This window comes from Dasypus novemcinctus, chromosome 3, assembly GCF_030445035.2.
Source record: "Dasypus novemcinctus isolate mDasNov1 chromosome 3, mDasNov1.1.hap2, whole genome shotgun sequence".
NCBI classification, from domain to species: Eukaryota; Metazoa; Chordata; class Mammalia; order Cingulata; family Dasypodidae; genus Dasypus; species Dasypus novemcinctus.
The window spans coordinates 84237264-84254669 of NC_080675.1; the positions used below are offsets into that span (position 1 = coordinate 84237264).

Below are 17406 nucleotides of genomic sequence, written 5' to 3' on the forward strand. Positions count from 1 at the left end.
ACCCAAATAGTCCTACCCTGCAGCATGCCGAATGCCAAAGATAGGAATTCTTAAAGCTGAAAGATAAGGAACCACATGTCACATCAAGGAAGCCTCAAAAAGATTAAGTGCTGATTTTGCATTGGAAACCATGGAGGCCAGACTGCAGTGGGATGACATTTAAAATTGCTGAAAGCAAAAAATTGCAACCAAGAGTTCTATAACTGGCTCTCAAAAATGGACCAATTGAGAAATTACCAGATAAAATCTGAGGGAGTTCATTATCACTAGGGCAGCCCTACAAGAGAGGCTAGAGAGAGTTCTGCAGGTTTAAAGAAAAGAACTCTAGACAGTAGATCATAGCCACATGAAGAAATAAAGATCTCTGGGTAAGGGTAACAACATGGGTAAATATAAATGTCAGTACTATTGTATTTTTGTTTTGTCACTCAACTTTTTGCTTCCTACAGAATCTAAAAGGGAAATGCATAAAATGTAGCGATAGTGGTTTTGACCATGTATCAACATGCAATTTGTAACCAGAACTGCATAAAATTGGGGATATAAGAATGTAGTTTGTCCATACTGTTGAAGTTGTTGATATCTAAGTAAATGAGATGTTAAAGATTTAGGATGTTAACTTTAAGCCCCATAGTAACTACAAAGAAAATACCAGAAATATGCAAGCTCATAGAGACCAAATATAGAGTACTCTGTGCCAGAAAAGGTTGGCCGAGGTTGGGGGGGGGGAGGTGCTGCAGAGGGACTGGGAATTTAGTGCATGAGAGTAGGGTTTCTGGCTGCAAGATGGGGAAGTTTTAGTAATGAAAGGTGGTGATAGTACCAAAACAGTGTAGCTATAAGTAATCTCACTGAATGTTACGCTTGAGAGGAGTTGGATGGGGAAGATTATGTTGTATATGTTCGCACAATGAAAAAAGAATGAGCAACTATGAGACTGACAGTTAAATGCAATACACGATCCTGGACTGAATCAAATAATGGAGAAAAGGCTCAAAAAGACATTATGGTTACATAAGAAAAAAACTGGAATATAAACAAAGTTTTATGTCTATTAAATTGCTTGAACTTGATAACTGTACTTAAGGTGGTTACATAAGTGAATATCCTTGTTCTTTGGAAAATGTACTTGGCAGTATTAAGTGTTCAAGGAGCATTATGTATACGACTTACGTTCAGAAAATGGATCAATGGATTGATGGACAGAATGATTAATGTAGTAAAATGTTAAAATTTGTGGTTCTCAATATTGGAGATGATAGGGGTATGTTGGAATTCTCTGTATAGGGTTTGTATATTTTAACTGTCCTGTAAGTTTGAAAGTATTTAAAATGTTTGGGGAAAAAATAGTAATTACAAAATACTTTTTGTTCATGCAAGGTCTTAAAAGCATTTCTTCCATATTGTTCAACCTGGTAATGGCTATGTATAATACGTAGAACATGACCTAGTACATATAGAAAGCAATAAATAATTGAAAGAAAAAAATAAATGTATTTGGAGTTATTGCATTTTTTAAAAAAATCCAGTCTTCCCACATTAGTGAATACTGAGTTTTTACCATATCCTAAGGAGAGACACTTGGAATAAATAAGACAGCTTAGAATAACAGTCACCAGCAGTTTTTATTGCTCAAATACTAAAACTAAAATATTTTTCCTGCAGGTATATTTGTGATGTTTTTTAAAATTAAATGTTTTGAAGTATAAGCAATAGGTAAAAATTTTACCACATTAACAGTTTCCTCAGTACAGGGATAACAGAGTACAAGCCAAATTATATCTGTACACATACAAAATTAAAGATATAAATAGAAAAATACAGGGCAATCCTGCCATTTTTTTCGGTGAGATTTTCATTCATAAGTTAATACGAAAACACACTACAAAAGCAGCTTGATACACGATTCTCTTCCATATAATCTATATAAACTTTTTAATAATATGAAGTAACTATCTTACTGACTGGTTTTAAGAAAACATCTACTTGGGTCAAAACGTCAAACTATACTTGAACTATGTTTAAGAACTGATTTTCATTCAAGTTTTTTTCATTCATCGTCCTATCAATACAGAATGATTCAGCAAGGAATGTTGCTTTGGGTCTCATTCTTTTATTAAGCTATGGACTTTGCATGTCCATACGGAATAAAATAGAACTCATGATTATAATCCATGATGTCTCCTCTTTCCTGAATTTCTAGGGATCATGACTAGGAAGCTTCAGCAGTGTTTTGAAGTCTATATATTGTAATCAGAATGTAGTAGCTTTGAATGAATGCTTGTTTGCTTATTAAAACAGCTGTTGACATATTTAATATAATAATTTTGTATCTGATGCTAGTTAGGCTATAGTATTTCAGTATTAAGAGAATACAACTTAAATATTAGCGCCCCTTGCATAATGGTTAAAATGTCATTATTGCTGGGATTCTAAGAAATCTCTACAAATTCCTCTAATGACATCAGAAACAATTGGTTCTAATCCTGTGAACTCTCTGGTGAAGAAAGCATGAGATTCCTTCGGTTTAGAAGCCATATCTTTCAGGTCATCCAGAGGTGCCCAAGCCACACCAATAGAGAAGATGGTGATACCTACAATGGAAATATTTTAAAGTGAATTGAAACCAGGTTCCAGTTTTTTTATATATGTGTGTATATATATTTCATTTATTAATGCATAATTTAAAAGAAAACTGCCTACTAGTGTCTGAAGAATTAAATTCCCTGTACCAAATTATTAGGTAGGCTTTGACAGTCATTGTGATGACAGTGGCTAAACAGTTTGGTCAAAACCAGAAGCTTTACCATTAGTGTAATTTACCACATTAAAGGAATAAAATTATGATGCAGAAAGAAAAGTTTGCTGAAGTTCAATATCCATTCGTGATAACACAGTAAACTAGGACTAGAAGGCAATTTATAAATCTGGTAAACTAACTCTGAAAATTCTTTTCACTATTGGTGAAATAGTGAAAATTTCCCCTCTGAGATTGGCATGGGAAAGGACCACCTGTTATCACTCCAGTTAATTGCTATACTAGAGTCATAGCCAGTACAATAAAGCAAAAATGAATGGCACAAAAGATGAGACAAGTAACTGGTATTAAAATTTTCTAAGGATGTTGCATTGACTGGGAAATGATGACTAGTCCTCTGAATAATACTTGTTTCTTCAATTTCAGTGTTTGTTACATTAGCAAACTGTCCAATGGTCATAAATAGTCTTTAATCACAGAGTAAAAATGTTCTGTTGATGAGAACAGGCAAAGAGAAATTTCTATAACGTTGAAACTTTCTTCCAGTTATATTGAGGCATTCTGACTGCATTCCCTTGAATTATTAGAAGGCTTTTAGTCTAGGTATAATTTTGGTTGGGGTGATATCCTAGTTAATTCATCTCAATCCCAATTATAGAAGTGGTTGTTAGATTCTTAGCATGTACTACAGTCTACTGCAGGGTGAGATTCTCCATAATGATGTAACACATTTTGAGATTTTCTGTAATGGCTGCTCCCCTATCATCCAAGATTTCATCCCACTTCTGTTGGTATTCAGTGCTCAGGGTTGTGCAGACTTAAGATAGAAAACAGGTTTCGATGACAGAAAAGCTACACAAAACGTTCTGAATGTGTCATCACCAGGCAATTTCCCCTTTTCCCCGCTTCTACCCCCCGCCAAAAAAAAAAAAAAAAAAAAAAAGCATTTTCCCCTTCCCTTCAGTTTTCCTCCTTTAAGTTCTGTATTCAAGCTCAGATAATGTAGCATAGTCCCAATATATAATTATATTTAAAAATAAAAAACAGTCCTGTCCTAGCCCTGAAAGTCTACCTTATGTTTTTTAACTTTTGTAACTTGGATTTCACTATCACTAAGAGATTTTCATGAAAATATTTCATTGTGATTCAACCGACTGAAGTTCAATTAATCATGTAGGGAAAATGTCTTTGAATTATAATTACTCTAGTTCACTTTATTTAGTCTGAATGCAATCCTGTTAACCATAAATTAGTTTAGTAAGCTAAGTGTTAAGGAATATGATAGCAAATAGATCTTCATGTATAAATATTCCTTACAAGCCAGGTATATAGCTTAAATTGCATATATCAGTTCTCTGTCCTATTTAAAAATAGTATTCCATTAATAAAAGTACATAAGTACATTAGCAGAGGTGCTAGCAAATGTATAGCAAGGACAAAGGTCAAATCATTAGGAATTAAATAGCAGAGAGGAAAAAGGAGGTGCAGAAAAGTTAAGGTATAAGCACATGCAAGGCTATTGATCCTTCTCCTCCCAAACTGGCATTTTAAATATATATATATATATGATTAGACTTCAGTGATTCAGTCACATCCCAGGAAAGATTACATCCGCTTTTGTCTATTTGATCTCAGCAACACGTTATGCTAAAGTATTCAGGCACTAGTGACCTTTGTCAGTAATGGAGAAAGCAAACCCTTTTTCTCATACTTGTATAAAGTCCATAGTGTGATTTCATTATCTTAAAGGAAAAAAAAACAAAAACGAAACCACTTAAGGTAAGAAGCAAGTTTAGATGTGATAGTCTTCTGTAGACCTTATCATTTTAGAAAGTCATACCAGACTGAAAACTTTACTTCAAAAAGTTAGGATAGAAAAGCGGATGTGGCTCAAGTGACAGTCCTGCCTACCACATGGGAGGTCTGTGGTTCGGTTCCTGGTTCTTCCTAAAGAAGACAGCAAGCTGGCACAAGGGGCAGGTGCAGCAAGATGACAAAACGAGACACAAGAAAAAACAATGAGAGACACAACAAGGCAGGGAGCAGAGGTTCCTGGTGCCTCCTTAAGAAGAGAGCAAGTGGTCACGATGGCAGGCACAGTGAGCTGACACAATAAGATGACACAACAAGAGACATGGGGAGGAAAAATGAGAGACACTACAAAACAGGGAGCAGAGGTGGCTCAAGCGATTAAGTGCCTCCCTCCCACATGACAGGTGTTGGGTTTGGTTCCAGGTGCCTCCTAAAGAAAGACAAGCAAGTGCAAACGTGGAGGGGGTGGAGAGAAATTATTGAAAGGCAGATTAATAGGTTATGGTAAATAGTGGTGATTATTTGGGAGATATATTTGAAGTTTGAGTCAAACATAAGTACCTGTAACATATTTCCTTGACACATAACATGTTTCTCATGGCAATTCTGCCAACAATACAGGGGGGTTAGGAATACATCTGCAGTCAGATTGCCTGGTTCTTTTGTTGTTGTTCTTCCCCATCCCCGTCCCCCCCCCCGTTGTCTGCTCTCTCTGTCCATTTGCTGTGTGTTCTTCTATGTCTGTTGTATTCTCATTAAGCTGCTCTGGGAACTCATCCTGGGACCTTCCGGAGTACGAGAGAGGTGATCATTCTCTTGCTCCACCTCCCTAGTTCACTGCGTCTCATATTTTCTCTTCTCTGTGTCTCTTTTTTTTTGTTGTGTTATCTTGCTGAGTCAGCTCTCCATGTGGGTGGCACCACTCCTGGGTGGCCTGCACTCCTGCGTGGGGCTGCACTCTTTGTGCAGGGGGCCACTCCTTGTGCGGGGCGCACCCCTGTGCAGGCAACACTCCTTGCACGCAGTAGCATTCCACGTGGGCCAGCTCACCACACGGGCCAGGAGGCCTTGGGTACCTAACCCTGGACCTCCTATATGGTAGGCAGAAGCTCTATCAGTTGAGCCACATCTGCTTCCCCTGCCTGGTTTTGCATTCTGCCCTCACCACTTACTAGCTGTGGGATTTGGGAGAAGGGTTTTAACCTGTGTCTGTTTCCTTGTCTGTGAAATGAGATTAGTAGCACTGCTTCAACAGTTAAATGAATAATACGGATTGAAGCTCTTAGAACAGTGTCTGCCATTTTATAGGTAATTGTTCAGGAAAATACCGTTCAAATTTTTTATTTACTCCTAAAATTTACTGGATCCTTGCTCAGTTCCCTTCCCATACAAAAGCCGAGGACCTTACCTGCATCATGTGCGGCAGCAGCAGGGCCTCGGACATCATCATAGGACTGCCCATCTGTGACAATTACCAGGAAGTTCTTGTTGGGGCTATCCCTCATGGGACCAAATATGTTTCTGACAGTAAAGGAAATGGCATCACCAGTAGCTGTTCCACCACTCATATAGCGGATGTTTCTGATAACAGCTATAACATTCTCTTTGGTGCTATAGTCAGTGAAAGTGAACTCTACACGCTGATCATAGGTGAACTGTACAGCAGCTATCTTGGCACCAATGTCAGAGATTTCAAAAGTCTTGGCAATGTTGGAAACAAATTCAAGCATGAGGCCAAAATTGCCATCTCCAACACTGCTGGAGCCATCAATTAGGAAGGCAATGTTCACTGAATTATAACAGGTCTTGCTGCACATCATTTGCTCATGAGTGCAGAGCTTCTGAACCAGAGGCTTCACATACTTGGTGGTGCCAAACCAGTTGGGCATGTGGTAAGAGAAGAAGCCATTGTTCCGACAGACAGCCTAATGGAGGAAACACACAAAATGTCTGAAGGGATCAAAAGTTGTTTGTTCTTAAAAATTATGAACAGATTAAACCTTGAGGATTCAAAGTTGATCCAAATACAGGCCAACCAAAAGTGTGTTTATGGTTCCAGAATTGAGTCTATTGTGGTAGTCATAACAGAAGACACCCCTTCCCACCTTACCTTGTCAACAAATGCAACATCTTGGACCATCCCAAGTTCTTCAGGGATGGGTTTGGCCACAGAAACGATAAATACATTGACACCAAATTCTCTGGCCACAATGCCTGCTTCCTCGATATCGTCAGAAGGCCAGCCATCAATAAACACCACCACCACTTTGGGGATCCCTTTTCTCACTCCAGCGTCTGCTGTGAAGAATTTCTGGGCAGTGTGCTTCAAGGCTTTTCCTAGGTTTGAAAAAAGCACATTGGAGCAGCATTTCGTATTGCTCAGCTGACATTTCTATTTCCCTGTAGCAACTTAAATTTAAGGATTTAACTTATACAGAACTCCGGTTCTGTAATAGATGCATCAGAACAGGAAGTTTATTAATCAGGCTTTTTTTTTTTTTGGTCTTCCCCACCCACATTACTTCCTTCTCTACTTCCCAGATGCTTCACAATTTTTTTCTTCATATCATTCACCAGTGAGGAACACAAAACTGAGTCCTACTCCCATATATGTGTTCTCTATCTAGCACCTTGGTGACTGACTGATACCTCTAAGGACTCAGGAGAATAAAAAGTGTTTCTTAAGAGAGTAAGAGAGTCAATAGTGCTACTCTAGTTCCACCACATCTGCTTTCATTAGCTAAGTTTGTTAATATTTGCTACTGCTTTTTAACAGGAGGCACCTCTCTAAAGTGACATCTGGCCTATCCAATATAAGGATTACAAATCATAATGCTTTGGATTTCTTTTTTTAAATAAGAAATATCAACTTTCTGTTATATTTTCCATTATAGATTGGATAGTTTGATGATCAAGTGCAGACCTTAACAAGATTTCAGTGCCAGGAAATCTTCATGTCCCCTTATACAAAATAGCATAATATTGTTTTACATGTCTGATAATTCTCCCCTATATTATACCCCAGGTACCAAAGTCTACTTACCTGTGTTGGAATTACCCCCTCTGAAACCTACTTCCTTTATGGCAAATAAAACATCTTTGGCTGATGTAAAGTTTTTCAAGTAAAATTCTATTTTTGGGTGTTCACTAAGTAGAAAAACAAGAAAATGTTATCCTGGGAGAATTGGAAAGGCGAAACAAACAAGCAACATTATTGCTTTAAAAAAAAAAATCTTTAAATCAGATAACACCCAAATTTCCTCCTTAATCCCACAGTATAGCGTCAACAAAGGCATTGTATCCCTATTTGAATTTCTGGGGATATTTCAAAAATGTAACGAAGTCTATTGCTCCATTAGGGCTTATTATATTCTGGGTAATGAGCTGAATACTTTATATATTACATGTATAATCTCATTTCATTATAAACTCTATAAAATAGGAACTATTATTCCTATTTTATAAAAAAGAAATTGAGGTTCAGGGCTTTAGGTAAACTGACCAGCAAAACAGAAGTATGGAGAGTTGAGTTGAGCACCAGGTAGCTGGAAGAGGGCTGGGTGTGAGGTAAGGTCTGTTCCAGTGAGAGACCCTGGAAGCACTAAACTGCTTATAAAGTTTTTAAAATAATGAATCTTTCTTATAAGAAATAATATTTACACTTGTCAAACTAAAATTGTAAGTATTTTAAGAGGCAATTTTATTTTCCATATTTAATATTAAAATAATCTCAACTTATTTTTATAATCTGTGCTCAAGACCATGTTGAGTAAAATCAATTAGTTAATGCACAATTTACTGTGTTTAGTTTTAGATAGGTCAATATTTTATAAGTGTAAAATTTTTAAGATCTTAGCATTATCAGTAGCCACCTAACACAAGTATAGCACCGATTGGATGTTAGATTTCTCATGCCTGATGGAATGTTGGGTTACAAAATCAGATTTCATGGGTTGATGACCTTTTCATTTTTATGGTCACTTTGCAATGATGCAAATTATGATTTATAAGATTAGCTTTATTTTTGCATCCTTAATGATATATTTGGTTATTCTGCTTAAATAGAAAGCAGTGACATAGTTTATTATGTTCTTCCTAAAACAGAAGACGCATAAACCAGGAAGTTTACAGGGAATCTAGTCTTTGTATGAATCTACATGCTTTCATCTTGAAAAAGAATTAAGTAACTGTAGTAAGAAAGATTCTAAGAAAAAAAAAGTAGTGCAGGGGAATTTGCCCTATGGAATATTAAAATGTACAATAAAACTACAATAATCAGAGTAGGAAAGATGTAAGAATTAGCATATGGATCAAAGAAATAGACTTGCCCAATCTTGAGTATAAAGTGATGTCACAAATCAGTAGCATCATTTTTAAAAAGGAATTTTTAAAAAGGTATGAAATGATAAATCGTTAAACTACATAGAAAATACAAGGTTAAATTCTCACCTCATACCAAATGAGTTTCTATTTAGATTAAGAGCCAGTTGTAAAAAATAACACAAGAATAAATGAAATGGAATATACAAATTCATAGAGACAGTAAATAGATTACAGGGTATCAGAGTCAAGAGTGGAGGTGAGGAAGGGGGATTAATGTGTAATGAGTAGAGTGTTTCTGTTTGTAATGACAGAAAAAGTTTAGTAATGGATGGTGGTGACAGTAGCTCAACATGGGAATATAATTAACAACACTGTATTGTATATTTGAAAGTGGTTAAAATGGAGAAAATGTTATATATATGTTACTCCAATAAAATTTTTAAAAATGAAATATAATGTTTGTAATAGGGGAAACGGACTTTGGCCCAGTGGTTAGGGCGTCCGTCTACTACATGGGAGGTCCGCGGTTCAAACCCCGGGCCTCCTTGACCCGTGTGGAGCTGGCCCATGCGCAGTGCTGATGCGCGCAAGGAGTGCCGTACCACGCAAAGGTGTCCCCCGCGTGGGGGAGCCCCACGCGCAAGGAGTGCGCCCGTGAGGAAAGCCGCCCAGCGTGAAAAGAAAGAGCAGCCTGCCCAGGAATGGCGCCGCCCACACTTCCCGTGCCGCTGACGACAACAGAAGCGGACAAAGAGCTGACGACAACAGAAGCGGACAAAGAAACAAGACGCAGCAAATAGATACCAAGAACAGACAACCAGGGGAGGGAGGGAAATTAAATAAATAAATCTTTAAAAAAAAAAAAATAATGTTTGTAATAGTACTGGTGACACACTTATACACTGCTGATGGCAGTCTAAACTGATTCAACTTTTTGGAAAGCAATTTGACTATAACTGAAGTCATAAATGTGTCAGAGTCCTTTGACCCAATAATCTCACTTCTAGGAATCTAGCCTAATGAAATAATCAGAGATGGGCACAAGAATGATATAAAGAAGTTCTTGTACCACAGTATAACTTGCAATGGCTAAAAACTAATAGAAGAATGGTTAAATAAATATACAAAGAAACATTAAGCAATGAATTTTTTTTTTAAGAGGTACAAGGGATTGAACCCAGGACTTTGTCCATGGGAAGCAGGCACTCAACCACTGAGCTACATTCGCTCCTCAATAAGAGTTTGTTTTTTCGTTTGTTTGTTTGTTTTTTAGGAGGTACCAGAGATCGAACCTGGGACCCTGTAATATGGGAAGAAGGCATTCAACCACTTGAGCTACATCTGCTACCCAAGCAATATAACTTTTTAAAATTCTAAAAATGTAATTTAAAACAATTAATACTATAAAGCCTATCATGAAAACATGAATTCCCAGCTTGGTATTTATTTCAATATTTTTAAAGGATATGCTTATAATGATTAGAAACAACTTTTACTTTTAGTTTTAAACTGCACATAATCATTTTCAGCTCTCTTATCCCTCCTCTTACATATTCAAGTCATGTATTTTTGAAGAATATTTTTGATATGAGAAAATGCTCAAAATACTAAGGGAAGGAAAAAGAGGATACAGGACATTACAGTTTGAGCTTTAGAAAAGGAATATCCACATATTTGTAGTCAATTATTTTCTTAAAATGCTGAAAGGAAATAAAATATTTTATAGTGATTATCTCTAGGGAGTGTGATTTGGGAAATATATTTTCAAGTTTACTATCTTAAAGCCATCAATAAATACTATTTTAAAATGAATAAAATAAAAAGACTATGCTTCAGATTTCCAACAAAGGGAATATGGAAAGAGCTAAAAAGAATAACAAAATATTGAGGAGTAACAGACATATCGCCTTCTCCATTCAGAAAAGAGAAACTGGGATCTAAGCAGAGTCCATATGCAGAGGCGATCTGTGTGAGCAACATCTACCATCTGGTCCTCAAGTAGATTGCATACAATTCACTAAATCCTTTTATTCTAGAAGGGGGCATTCAAACCTATCTAATCTGCCCACTCAGTCTTAAATCTTGAATTTACAATTTGGGAATCCAGACTGTCCACAATTCAGCATTTTATATGGAATTGAAATGAATGTACCAACTAAAAGGATCATTTGTCATCATTCCAGAACTTATTCAAGTCTCCTCCCATTTTAACAAGGTTGGTACCTGGCTTGAACAAGGCCCACGTGTGGTCCTTCTGTTCCAATTCCCAACATTAGAGCCACTTTCCCAACAAAATTCTTCTGTAAATTAAATCGGCGCTGTCCAATATTGAAACTTCCATCGATCAGAAATGCAATGTCTGCCTTACAATCTGTGGACACCCAAACAAGTACTTTCCATTAGCAGTCTTATTGTGGAGAGAGAGAGAGAGAGGCAGGGAGAGAGAGAAAGACAGAGTATGCTCTTTTTCCAGATAGCTTGACTCATACCTTTATTGCCAGTTTTCTTCTCAGGTGTTTTCTTTAGTCGTTTACCTGACACAGAGGAAGCATGTGGCATTAGAGAAGGAAGACAGCTCCTTAGCAAGAAGTCCACAGGGGGGAGCCCAAGACAAGGAATGTCATTCTTGAAAATACTTTTTTTTTAAAAACTAATTTTCTCCTAATTTTCCGAACTGGAGAAGCAGTATCCCAACAAATAAACAATTTAGAACTATAGGAGGCCTACATATTTGATATGCCTACAATTCAGATATTTTAAATCCCAAATCCATAGTTGAGGTAGGATTGGAAGCTAATGTTTCTACCTGCCTGGGGAAATGTTTCTGTGTTCTCAAACTTCTTGAGTTCCTTTGACTTTAAAACTACCACAGTCTTTGAAAAGGGGGTCCCTGGATATTTCTTAAAGTGGAGCCTCATTAATTCCTTTTATTCATATAACAGAGCTGTAATGGAATTTAATGAATTAAATGGAACTAGGAAGAAGTTCATGGTACTTTGACCAGTTCCTGAGTATGGTTTATCAAATCAGGGTGGAGTGGTAGGAGTTCAAGAATAATTAGTGGGAAACGGACTTTGGCCCAGTGGTTAGGGCATCCGTCTACCACATGGGAGGTCCGTGGTTCAAACCCCGGGCCTCCTTGACCAGTGTGGAGCTGGCCCGTGCGCAGTGCTGATGTGCACAAGGAGTGCCCTGCCACGCAGGGGTGTCCCCTGCGTAGGGGAGCCCCACGTGCAAGGAGTGCGCCTGTGAGGAAAGCCGCCCAGAGCGAAAGAAAGTGCAGCCTGCCCAGGAATGGTGCCGCCCACACTTCCCGTGCCGCTGACGACAACAGAAGCAGACAAAGAAATAAGACGCAGCAAAATGACACAGAAAACAGACAACCGGGGGAGGGGAGGGGAATTAAATAAATAAAAAATAAATCTTAAAAAAAAAAAAAAGAATAATTAGTAGCAGAGTTCATAATTGAAAATATAAGAAAAATAAGGAGCTTGAAATTTAAAATCATATATGCTTCCCTATGCAATATACCAGTATAATATTAAGATACTTGTTTCTCTTCAATATCAACTTTTTGAGAACCTCTGCCAACAACAGATTTACTATAATTTCCCAAATGCTGTGCCAGGCATCTAGGAGATAGGTTCCATGTGTCATACCTGTTGGTGGATGTGCTGTGGACACTGTTTGTCCAGTGGCTTCCTGGGTACCACTTTTGCCTTCTGTTAAAATAAAAAGAGCCCTTTTTTGGTCCTCCTTCTTCACCAAAGCATAACAATTCTAATTTAGAGTACTATAGAATCATTAACATAATAAGGATTCATGATGACGACAGGAGTAAACAGCAAGCTAATTTCAGAGAATCAAAATTAATTCTTAACATATCATTATTTTTTAAGGATCACCAAAAGTGAATTCTCTAGTTTTTTGGCCTGGTGTTACTTAGTAGGTCTTAGGGCATTCTGACTGCAGATAGATCAGAAGTCTTGATCACAGGTTCTCCATCAGCATCAAACAGGCTGGGCTAAGGAAAGCAGAAAAACTTTTGTGTGTAGGGGGGCAATATTTATACAAAAGTGAGAACAATATAATTGTACCTACTAGTCACTGTGAAAGAAGCAGACCATCTGGAAAGTGTTTGAGACTGGATGCCATTGGCAACTACAGAGGAATAATTTTCTCGACCGGGTAGGCTATAGACCCTCACAGGTCCCCCTGAGCTGCTGATCACTCCCCTGCAACACAAGAATATTGGTTGAGAATCTATACCTTTTCAGGGGCACTTGACTGGTTTATAGCGTCAGGTTGTATCTAGTGCTCTGATTAATCAAGAAAATAGTTCAGCGGGGAAGTCATCTAAGGATGCTTGCTCACACAGGAACAAAATCTGCCTGGGCAAATGTTTCTGTGCTCTCAAACTTCTTAAGTGTTGAAAAGAACACACTTGTATTATACAATTAACTATCCTGTTCCTGATTAATCCTCCAGATTTAGAATTAATCAAAGAACTCCAAACAATTTTCCTAGTTTAAGATACTCACTTTAATTTCATGTCTTTGGACGTCATTAAAAAAAAAAAGTGTCACACTGGCCATTCTATTGGAACATAACATAGTGGTGATGAATATGGATTTTGGACACAGATCTGGAGTTTCAGTCCCAGTTCTGGCACTTCTTAAGAACTGTGACCTTGTGCAAGGTACTTGACAAATCTTTGAGCTTTATTTTCCTCGTCTGCAAACTGGGGTAAAATTCTGTCTGCCTTGTTGAGTTGTGGGAGTTAAAACAATGACTGGCATATAGTGAGAACTCAGTAATATATTACTGATTACTGATTATGATTAGTGACTACTGATTGCAATTTGCTGATTAAATGATTTAAAATCACAGGACTCTAACCATCATGAAGTAATACAATTTGCCTTTAGACAGAAAGCGCCTTTGTTTGGTGTTTCAAGAATATCCAGGAAAACTTTAAAAGTGTGCCTTTTATGACCAAAACTGACATCAAAAGAAAAAAGAGGGGAAGGGTTCGGGGTGGCTAAAGCAGGAAAGAAAATAATCATGCTTGCATTTCTCTCCCGCGGAGGCGTGCGGGCATACCTGTGCATAGCGGCACCACAGATGCTCGATACAGATGCATATACTATGTTCCCAAACACAGAGAATTCTTCAAGAGGGCAGCCCCCGGGGCAGAGGACGTCTACTTTCTCTTTCCTGATGTCCAAGCCTCTGGTGAAGCATGTGATAGCAATGGGAACTGAAAAGAAAGGAAGGAATGTTAAGAATATTCTTAGGACTTTTCTTTTGGTGGGGTAAGGTGGGGAATCAGGGTATGAAATTTAAGTTTTATTCCCCTAATTTCTACACTTCTAGTTAGAAATATTGACTTGTACCATTCTATGCCTCTTTAGATTTCAGCAAGACAAAAGTCAGTTTTCCAATTTAACCTAGTCCCCAGACACTATAAAAAGTCTCATATCAGACTTTTCTCAGTCATTATCAGCATAATTGGAAATATATCTGTACTAAATGTAACATCAATTATTAACCACTTATTCACTCAAGAAATAGAAAAATCTCAACTCCAGTGATACTGTGTACACAGTTGTCCAAGCTACTGAATCTGGACTGACCCTTTTCATAGACATATCACAAACCTCTCTAAATCATCTTTCATTTCAGAGGATCATTTATCCTGGTTATCTGCCAAACAGAGCAAACCGGTAAAAAAAAAAATTTTTTTTTTTTTGCTTAGATTCACAGAATGTTGTTTAGCTCAATCACTCATTTTACAGGTGAGGAAATTAAAACCATGGGGTTAATTTGCTCAGGGTTACAAACCCCAAGGAACATTCTGCAACATCCACAGTACAGGAAACAGGGAAGTTAGTTCCTTCAAAATGGAGAATTTTTGTCTTAATTGAATCTGATTATTTCTGCTCCAGATCTGTCCAAAGAGATATATCAGTCAGTGAATGCACTTTTAGAGAGCACTGCTAATACTCTCCAGTTTTTCAGAGTCAACCAAGAAAGAATAAAAGTTTCTACTACAAACAATACTGAGTAGAGGGGAGTAGCTCAGTAGTTGAGCACCTGCTTCCCATGTATGAGGTCTCCAGGATGGGTTCAATCTCTGGTACCTCCTAAAAATAATAATTATTATAATAAAAGATACTGCGTAGAGAGACAAGCCCTTGGCAACATGTACCAAGATAACATAACACATGTTGACTTGTCAGTTTACTGGGAACGTTAAATTGTGGTTGACGTTATAAATATTATTTTTCAAAAACACAGAAAATTTTGATTATCTGAACCTTTTTGAAACCAATGCTAATAATTTTTTCCCCCAAGAAGAGCAAAACTGTCTGGTTATATTGCCGAACTGAGTAGCTTTTCCTCCAGTAAGGACCCTCTTCTAAGAGTCACCTGTGTGCTTTCTGTTGAGCTGTGTCCATGGAAAGGAAGGCAGGATGCCAAGTAGGTTTGAAAAGAGCTGGGGAATTTTAAATTCTTACCAAAACCAGTAGCTTCACACCTATTATCAAACTGCCTTAATCCTTCCTCCCTTTTTAAGGTGGGGTAGGTGCGGCATTGGAAATCCGTGCAGAGATTCTGCCTTTAGCTGCAACAATGATTTTAGTGGGGATGGGGGGTGGGGGTAGCAAAAATAGTTCAGTGCAATACTTACTCTCATTTCTACTCCCAAGGAAAACAAGCAATAGATTTTAGAAGAGTCTGCCTTTTAAATTACAGAAAACACACTGAGCTAAATACCCATACTGGGACCTCTGCAGGAGCAACCAACTCTTTAAACTTTCTCGAAAGCAAAATGAGCCCGCAAATGCTGTTTTTTGAATAGGGGTTATTCCCAGGAAAACAGTCTCTCCCAGGACTAATGTGCCTCACAGTATACTGTGTCTCACAGTATCCCCGGCCCAGACCTCCTACTGCCGATGCCTGCCCTGCCCGGGAGCTCTGGCGATGGGGGAGACTTTTTTCTCCTCGCCTTCAGAAGTATGTCCCCATCCGACCCCAGGGGCCCTTCGAGTAGGAAACAGGTAAGCCATCGTGGAATAAACCCAGCAGCACGGCTATAAGAATGGAGGGGGTGCGCTGGGCAGGGGCTCCAACCCTAAGTGCCCTCCACCTCCAGCCCCCGGGCCGACATCCAGGCTCTGCCTGAGCGAGCTTCTACCCGCGCTGTCCTCAGCGCGCCCGCCCCCGAGACCGCAGCCTGCGCGCTCGGCCCGGGAGCACAGAACTTACCAGCTCCCTCGCTGCCCGCGCGCTCCGCCAGCAGCAGACACACACCTGCGAAGAGAGGAAAGCGCGAGGGCCGACTCCAGCCTCCACGCCTCGGGCCGGGGAGGGGGCGGTGAGGTGCGCGTACCCACCGAGGCAGGGAATCAGGAGCCAGGCTGCAGACATGGTGCCGAGGGGCTGCTCGGATCTGGGGAAGAGGGAGAAAGCCAGGGAGGCTCCAGGAGGACAGAGGTCCTCTCGCACCCACCCAGCCGCGCCCGCCCGCGCCTCAGAAATCTCGCTTTCCCCGGGGTGGCCGGGGGAGGGGGGTGGGGCAGGAAATCCAAGGGGCCGCTGCTCCGGAGCCAGAGCCCCTCTCGATCTGGGGGCGACGCTCCGGCTGCAATCGAGCAGAATCGATGTGCAACCCCGGACGGGGACCCCAAGACGAAGAAGGTCAAGCTGGGAGAGACAAAGGAGAGAGGTCCGGACAGCAGACGTTAGAGATCCGTGTGCGCTCCCCGGATGGCCCGCGCGCGGCACCTGCGTGGGATCCGCCCGGTGCGCCCGAGTGCGGAAAGCGCGGCTCCCGCGGCCGCTATAAAGGCGGGGCGGCGCGCATGAGCACTGCGCGGGGGGCGCGGGCGCGGGCGCGCGGGGGCGCGGGGGCGCGGGGGGCGCGCGGGGCGGGGGCTGCAGCGGCTTCCCGGCGCCCGGCGGCGGTCCAGCTCCCGCCCTGCTCCCGCCCTGCTCCCGCCGCCCTCGCGCCCTGGACCGCGCGGGGGTGAGCTGGCCCGGGGCGCCTCCGCCGCGGCGCGGGTCTCGGGCGCGGGGACGTAGTGTCCGTTCCTAGGGGCGTTGCAAAGGACCCCGCTAGAGTCCCAGCACCCAACCCGACCCGGCTTCGGCGGCAGGGGGGCGAGTGTGCCAGGGCGGCGGGACACGCTCCTGGAGACGCGCCGAGGCCGTGCGGGGCGAGCCCCCAGCCCGCGCGCGCGGGTTGGAGAGCGCTCGGGCGGGGACGGGCGCCCGACGTGCTGCGAACCCGCCGCCCTCACCCCGGGCTGGGCAGGGCCCGGCTCCCGAGTCCCGTCCCCGACGGCCCGAGCAGCGGCCTTCGCAGTCAGCCCGGCCCTCCTTGGTCGGTCGTTCTACGCGGCCGGAGAACTAAATTTAACAACTTCGTGCTCTTATTGAAATAGAATTTCTGCTTCTAAAGTTAAACCAAATCGGAATTTGCTCTGCGTTAGAAGCCGCGTCAACCG

At 40.7% G+C, this 17406-nt stretch overlaps 1 protein-coding gene across 1 annotated transcript; it reads right to left on the minus strand.

The window, feature by feature from the left end:
• Positions 1-1606: 1606 nt before the first annotated feature.
• Positions 1607-16805, minus strand: COCH (cochlin). The gene is made up of 11 exons (XM_023591544.3): positions 16294-16805; positions 16166-16210; positions 13997-14153; positions 12995-13128; positions 12553-12615; positions 11383-11427; positions 11117-11264; positions 7614-7717; positions 6681-6907; positions 5979-6495; positions 1607-2594 (listed from the first exon to the last, which is right to left on the minus strand). The coding sequence occupies exons 1-11, from the start codon at positions 16325-16327 to the stop codon at positions 2419-2421; spliced, it is 1650 nt and encodes a 549-aa protein (XP_023447312.2). The 5' UTR covers positions 16328-16805; the 3' UTR covers positions 1607-2418.
• Positions 16806-17406: the final 601 nt, after the last annotated feature.

Bases quoted from the DNA above. Each gene is read 5' to 3' on its own strand.
- COCH (XM_023591544.3), bottom strand. From the start codon at position 16,327: ATGTCTGCAGCCTGGCTCCTGATTCCCTGCCTCG. The intron at 12,616-12,994 runs GTAGGTACAATT...TTATTTTAACAG, and splicing joins TGCTTCTTTCACAGTGACTA to AAGGCAAAAGTGGTACCCAG. The intron at 7,718-11,116 runs GTACCAACCTTG...TTTTCTACTTAG, and splicing joins GTGGGCCTTGTTCAAGCCAG to TGAACACCCAAAAATAGAAT.